General features: G+C 38.6%; 1 protein-coding gene across 1 annotated transcript in view; it reads left to right on the forward strand.

Moving 5' to 3' along the window:
* BCAS3 (BCAS3, microtubule associated cell migration factor) overlaps nucleotides 1-8,007 on the forward strand; it is a 535,625-nt gene that overhangs the window by 148,718 nt on the left and 378,900 nt on the right. The window contains exons 12-13 of the mRNA XM_023520385.1: nucleotides 4,168-4,596; nucleotides 4,818-5,002. Coding sequence (XP_023376153.1) covers nucleotides 4,168-4,596; nucleotides 4,818-5,002 — 614 coding nt within the window. The remainder of the gene's footprint in view (nucleotides 1-4,167; nucleotides 4,597-4,817; nucleotides 5,003-8,007) is intronic.

Here is an 8,007-nt window from a genome sequence, read left to right on the forward strand (position 1 = left end):
TTCTTAAGTTTATAATTCATTGGCATTAAGAACATTCATAGTGTTGTACAACCATCACTAGGATCCATTTCCAGACCCTTCTCATCATCTATACTCATTAAACAATAACTCCCCATCACCCTCTCCCCACAGTTCCTGGCACCCACCAGTCTAATTCAGTCTCCAATAGACTGCCCATAATTAAAAAGATGTACGATACAAAGTATTGGAAAGGATATGGAGAAATTGGAAACCTCATAGTTTACTAGTGGGAATATAAAACGATGTAGCTACTTTGTAGAACAGTTTGTCAATTTTTTAAAAAGTTCAGTGTGGTTTCTTAAAAAGTTCAGTGTACATATACCACATATGACTGAGCAGATCCACTTTTAGGTATCTCCCCAAGAGAAATAAAAACATGTTCACAAAAAGATGTGTATGCAGATATTCATAACAGCATTAGGTATAAAGAGCAATCAATTGGAGGTAATACAAATTGCCAAGAATTGGTGGGTGAACCACATGTTGTAGTACCTCCATACAATGGAATACAGTTCAGCAATATAAAGAAATGAATGGTACCAGGAACAACATGATAGAACTAAAAAATTATATAAGTTAAAATAGAAGATAAATTGCATAATTCTATTTATATGAATACTTTTATAAAAGGCAAAAGATATTGTCTGAAGTTCAGGGTTAGAGATGTACTGTAAAGTCATCATGAAGAAATTTTTGGGGTGATGGAAGTATTCTAAATCTAGACTGTGGTTACACATTACTGTATAAATTTAGTAAGCATTATCTACTTATATATTTAAAATGCATGACTTGTATGTATAAATTTACAGATGATTGGGGAATGATTTCCAGTTATAGTAAAGAGATAAGCAAATCCTCTCCCCATAAAATAAGTGCATTACTGGACAGAATTTTCAAAAATAACTACAGGCATACCTGGGAGATATTGTGGGCTCAATTCCTGAACAGTGCAATAAAGCAAATATTGCAATAAAACAAGTGACATGAATTTTTTGTTTTCTCAGTGCATACAGAAGTTATGTTTACACTATACTATAGTCTATTAAGTGTGCAATAGCATTATTTCTTAAAAAACAATGTATATACCTTAATTTAAAAATACTTTATTGCTAAAAAATGCTAACCGCCATCTGAATCTTCAGAGAATTATAATCTTTTTGCTGGTGGAGGGTCTTACCTTCTATTTGAAAAAAAAAAAATGCAGTGTCTGTGAAGCACAGTAAAACAAAGTGCAATAAAACGAGGTTACTTGTATTGGGGGACTCTCGAAATTGACCAAAAGCTAAGAATGAAGTGATAAGCATGTATTCATGAAAAGATGCTGGAACTTGGATAACAATAATGGGTTCAAGAGAGAGAATTTAATTGATTTGGAGTACAAGGTTAAAACCCAAGCCTGACAATGTTTTCATTAAATGTAAGAAACTTGGTAGGTGATGGATGAATAAGGGTAATATGCAGCTCTGGTAGCTTAAGGTTGCAGTTCAGTTAACAGCCAATTTGAAGGATAGCGAGGAAAAATAATGATGAAATATAAAGAGCTTCAGAGAGCTTTGGTACAATATCAAGCATACCAACATATACGTATTTGGAATCTCAGAGAGGTGAGAAAGGGACAGAAAAATATTTGAAGAAATAAAATATAAAAATATGTATCATTTTCTTCCCTTAATTTCTTTAAAAGGCAGATTATTTTAGGGAGCACTTATGACAGGTTTCTCTGTTGGTAAGACACATAACAATAACAAAGGAGTAGGAAGACATGCTACTATACAGTAAATCCTCACTTCAGGTCATCAGTAGGTTCTGCAACTAAGTGAAATGACATATAGTGAAACCAGTTTTACCACAGGCTAATTGATATAAACAGAGTTCCTGTGGCATCTCATCAATGTTATAACAAAACAGATGTTGGATAAAATGATGTTATTCAAGGATCTACTGTATTGGATCAAGGTGCTATAATTTATGGCAATTAAATCTGGAATTAACTGTAATCTTAAAATCTATACAGCACCTTATAACCTATACAATCTCTAAGAAGAAATTACTCCAAAAAACTGAGGAATAAAATGATAACGTTAAAGGCAGTTGTTTAACACAAAAGAACAAGACCAACAGACACCTGAGACATATAAATAGCAAGATGTCACATCTAAATCCAGTTATGTGCATAATTATATTAACTATAAATGGACTCAAGTTGAAAAACAGTGATTATCAGAATTTATGAAGTGCAGCTAATAGTACTGCATCGAGGGAAATTTATAGCTTTACATGCTTACGGTAGAAAAGAAAAAGGGTCTGAAATTAATAATTAGTTTTTCCTTTAAGAGATTAGAAAACGAAGAGCAAGTTATCACCAAAGCAAGATAAATGAAGCAAATAATAAAGATATGAGTAGAAATCAACAAAATTGCAAACAGTGAAATATTGGAGAAAATCCAAAATTGGTTGTTTGTAAGATCAACAAAATTGATAAATCTGATGATATAGCAAATGAGATTGTTGTCTTAATTTCCTTTTTGTATTGGTCATTGTTAGCATATAGAAACTAAACTGATTTTTGAATGTTGGTTTTGTATCCTGCAATTTTGTTGGATTCATTCTAACAGTTTTTTTGTGGAATCTTTACGGTTTTCTATAAGATCTTGTTATCTGTGAACAGAGGCAATTTTACTTCTTTTCCAATTTGTGTGCCTTTCTTTCTCTCTTTCTCTTTCTCCCTCCCCATCACTCCTCTCTTCTCTTCTCCTTCCCTTCCCTTCCCTTCTCTTCCCTTTCCTTCCTTTTTTCCCCTCTCCTCTCTTTTGTTCCTTCTTTCTGTCCTCCCTCCTTTCTTCCCTTCCTCCTCTTTCCCCTCTCTTGTTTCCTCTCTTTTCCTTTGTTTCTTCTTTCTTCCCTTCCTCCCTCCTTTCCTTCCTTTCCTCCCTCTCTCCCTACCTTCCTTCTGTCTGTCCATCTGTCCATTTTTCTTTTGTCTAGTTGCTATGGCTAGACTCTGCCATACTGTGCTGAATAGTAGTGCTTAGAGAGTAGGCATCTCATCTTCTTACTGATCTTAGAGGAAAAGCTTTCAGTCTTTCCCTATTGTGTATGATGTTAGCTTTGGGCTTTGTATACATGACTTTTCTTATATTGATCTAGTTTCCTTCTGTTCTTACGTTGTTGAATGTTTTTATCCTGAAAGTGATTGAATTTTGTCAAATGCTTTTTCTTCATTGATTGAGATCACATGATTTTTATCTTTCAGTTTGTTACGGTAGTGTCATTGATTGGTTTTTCTATGTTGAACCATCCTTACATTACAAGTATATATCTCACTTGTTCACGGCGTATGATCCTTTTAATGTGTTGAATTTAGTTTGTTCCTATTTTATGTTGAATTCACTATTCATCAGGGATATTGATTTGTAGTTTTTCTTTTTGTCTTTCTCTGGTTTTGGTATCAGGACAGTGAGAGCCTTATAAAATGAGTTTGGGATAATTCTCTTCTTTTTGATTTATTTGGAAGATTTTTAGGTTTGGTTTTAATTCTTCTTTAAATGTTTGGTAGAATTCTCCAGTGAAGCCATCTGATCCTTGGCTTTTCTTTATTGGGAGGTTTTTGATTACTGCTTTAGTATCCTCGGTAGTTATAGGTCCATTCAGATTTATTTCTTAATGATTTAGACTTGGTAGGTTGTATATTTCTAGGAATTTACTCATTTCTTCTAGGTTTGCTAGTTTTTTGGTATGTAATTATTCGTAGAGGTATCTTAAAATCCTTTTTATTTCTGTAATATCAGTTTTAATGGCTCCTCTTTCACTTATAATTTTAGCTATTCGAGTTTCCTTTTCTTGTTAATCTAATTAAAGGTTTGTCAGTTTTGTTAATCTTTTAATAAAATGAATTCTTAAGAAAAAACTTAACCAAGAAGGTGAAAGACTTGTACAATAAAAACTTTAAAACCTTGCTAAAAGAAGTCAAAGAAGATACAAATAAGTGGAAAGACATCTGCTTGTGGATTTTAATAGTTAATGTTAAGGAGTGGCTTCAGCACCACCTGGAGGACTTAAGCTCCCCGTGGCTGGACCCCACCGCAGAGCTTCTGATTCTGCAGGCCTGGAGCAGGCCCCGAAGTTGTATTTCTAACACTCTCCCAGGCGCTGCTGCTGGTCCAGGAGCCACGCTTTGAGAACCACCGGTGGCCTTGGGGGATGCTCTCTTCCTCCTACCCTGGATGGTGAGGACCCGCTCCCGGACCTGGACCTCCTTCCACCTCCGCCGGCAACCCCACCAGCGTACCTGCCGCCGCCTTCTGATGACGAGCCCCCTGCCTCAATGGGGGCGCAATTCATTTCGGACTTGGAGCAGCTGCATCTGCGCTCACCCCCGCCCCCACCACAGCCCCTGGTGGAGGGCCCTCAATTCAAGCCTCAGCTGAATAGTCAGGGACCTGCAAAGGAGGAGCTGCTCCCTGCCCCAGAAGAGCCTGTTGGCTTCCCTAAGAAAGAGGCATCCACAGACGTTGGTGTCTTCTGCCGCAAGACTGTGCCCCTCCGAGCGCTGGCCATGGAAGCCGTGAATAGACAGTACCACGCCTAGTGCTTCACGTGCTGCAACTGCTGCCGCCAGCCGGTGGGGCAGAGCTTCTACCAGAAGGATGGGTGGCCCCTCTGCGAACCCTACTACCGCGACACCCTGGAGAAGTGTGGCAAGTGTGGTGAGGTGGTCCGGGAACACATCATCAGGGCCCTGGGCGGAGCTTTCACCCAGCCTGTTTCATGAGTGTGATCTGTTCCCATTGCATCAGGAAGGAGAACCTTGCCCTGGACAGCCAGAATGAGGTGTACTACCTAGAGGACTTCTGTAGGAAATTTGTTGCTCCTATGTGCCATATATGTGAGAGTCCCATCATCCCCCAAGATGGGACGGATGCCTTCATAATTAAGTGCATGCGAAGAAACTTGCATAAAAATTGTTATAGGTGCGAGGACTGTAGGATCCTCCTCTCTGTGAAGCCTGCGGACCAAGGCTGCTACCTCCTGAACAAACATCTCTTCTGCAAGCCAAGCCACATGAAGCGGAGTGCCTCTACGGAGCTACTGAGAACACCGTGGAAGCTTGGGGCCCTGAGCCTCCCTGTAGCTCCCATCCGGGTCCCTTGCCTGACTTGGTTTTCCTTCCTGACCTGCTCTAGCACACTTTCTTCCTGAGCCACAACAGGGACCAGCTCATCACGTCGGTCCATATGGGCTGAGCCAGCCCAGCCCCGGCCTCCTCTCCCCTGGGCATAGGAAGTCTTCCATACCATGACCTTTATACCCCAGGTGCACACTCCCAGGCTCTGGCCCCTCTTGAGTGCTGGCCTTGACCCCATTTCCAGGAGTGAGTTGGGGCAAGTCTCCAGAAGGCACCCTGTTTCCCTAGCAATGACACTTTAGGTGTCCCTATGGGGTGATGAGATCATCTCTGGCTTGCAGGACTGAGCTGTTTGAGTAAAACTCCAAGGTCCCTTAAAAAGCGCTTTTATAAAAATGTGAGGTTTGAATGATGAGGCACATTCTATTTTTGGGGAGGAGTCAGTCTTAATAGGAAATGTCTCCTATTTATTCATAAATGTACAAAATTGTGTCCTAGTGGTGGCACGGCCATGGACTTCTTACCTGGGCGATATGGGGCCCAGGCCCAGCTGTCAACCTGAAGAGCAGAGGCAGGAGGAGAGGGTGAGATATGCTGACACCCAAGGTCATCAGCAGCTCTTCCACCCTGCCTTTTGGCGCTCCTCCTGTATGCAACTGTGAGTCAGCAGACATTGATTAAGTGCCTGTTGTATGCTGAGGAACAGGGTGCAGAGCTCTGAGTGTTCTTTCTGCAGCCTTGACTGGGGCCTTGCATACGCCCACCTCACATGCCCACGCACTCCAGGACAGGGCTGGGGGTGTCCCTTCAGCCCCCTGGTTGTCCTCCTAAGTCTCACTTAAGCCCTCTTGCCCAGGCTGCTCTGTGACCACTGCCTCCTCAAGGCTGCACCTAGAAGATTCTTCTTCCCTTTTAAGGAAAACCACTTTTGTTGCTTTGTAATTTCTAGAAGTTTTGTAGGACATGGAGAAATTAAACAAGGTGTCCTTTCCTCCCTGGGGTTGCCCATTCTTCACAGACTGAGGGAGCTTCTCTGTAGAACCCTTTAAGGGCCTCTAACTAGATAGAGCACAGCTTCTTGCCTGAAGCTTAGAGCAGTGAGTCCCAAAACCAGGCATTCATATACTACCTCCACATTTTTTTGTCATAACCAAGGACCTCCTATTCTCTTATTTCTTTAAATAAGAGATAATATTTAAATAAGATAATATTTTCTTTAAACCAACATACTTTTTAAAACTTAATTCCAACTTTAGTCTTATGCTAAGGAATATATCCATGCAGTCACATGTTGATGTACTAGTTATATTTTTTCCTATTACACATGAAAATAAATGTGTAACTATTAAAAAGCATTTAATGTTGTTAAAATATCCATACCACCCAAAGTGATACACATACTAAATACAATTCTATCAAAATCCCAATGACATTTTTTGCAGAAATGTTTTTAAAAACCATCCTAAAAATCTTATGGAATCTTAAGGGACCCTGAAAAACCAAAACAGTCTTGAAAAAGAACATGATTGGAGCTCTCACACTTTCTAATTTCAAATCACACTACAAAGCAATGGTAATTAAGATGATTTGGTACTTAGAATTGTATTTAGTATGTGTATCACTTTGGGTGGTATGGCATAAAGATAGGCATGTAGCCCAATGAAATAGAATAAAGAGTGCAGAAATAAACCCATGCATATATGCAAAAATGATAAGGCTGTCAAAACTACACAATGGGGAAAGGAGATTTTTTGTTGTTGTTTGTTTGTTTGATTTTTTAAGCAAATGGCATTGGGAAGACTGGATAACCACATGCAAAAGAAAGTTGGGCCCTTACCTTACACCATATATAAAAATTAAATGTATTATAGACCTAACCATAAGACCTAAAACTATTCAACTCCTAAAAGAAAACATGAGAGACAAGCTGTAGGACATTGGATTGGGCAATGATTTCTTGGCTATAGCACCAAAGAACAGGTAACAAAATAAAAAATAGACAAATGGAACTATATCAAACATGAAAACTTCTGCATGTCAAAGGAAACTATCAACAGAGTGAAAAGACAACCTATAGAATTGCAGAAAATAATTATAAATCACGTATCTGATAGGGAGTTAATATATAGTACATATAAGGAATTTCTACAACTCAGCAACAAAAAATAACCCAATTAACAAATGTGCATTGGACTCGAATTGATATAAAGATGACCAATAATCATATGAAAAGATGCTCAACATTATCAATCATTAGAGAATTGCAAATCAAAACTACAATTAGATACCACCTTCCACCTATCAGGATAACTACTATAAAAAGAACATAAAATATCAAATGTTGTCAAGGATGCAGAGAAGTTGGAACTCTTATGAACTGTTTGGTGATAATGTAAAATGATGCAGCTGTTATGGAAACCAGTATAAAAGTTACTCAAAAAATTAAAAATTGGATTACCATATGATCCAGAAATCCCACTTCTGGGTTTATATGCAAAATAATTCAAAGCAGGATCTCAAAGACATATTTATACACCTATGTATATTGCAGTATTTTTCACAGTAACCAGGAAGTAGAAGCAATCCATTAATAGACGAATAAATAAAAATGTGAGATAGATACAACGTAATAATATTATACAGCTTTAAAAGTAAAGGACCTTTTGTCACAAGTTACAACATGGATGAACTTTGAGGACATTTTGCTAAAGGAAAAAAGTCACAAAAGGAGAAATACTTTATTTCTACTGATTTTGACTAAAGCAGTCAAAATTCTAGAAACAGAAAGTAGAAATATGGTTACCAAGGACTGGGGGAAGGAGAAGGAAGAATTAGTGTGTAGCGGGTATAGAGCTTCAGTG

Source organism: Pteropus vampyrus, unplaced genomic scaffold (genome assembly GCF_000151845.1).
Source record: "Pteropus vampyrus isolate Shadow unplaced genomic scaffold, Pvam_2.0 Scaffold261, whole genome shotgun sequence".
Classification (NCBI taxonomy): domain Eukaryota; kingdom Metazoa; phylum Chordata; class Mammalia; order Chiroptera; family Pteropodidae; genus Pteropus; species Pteropus vampyrus.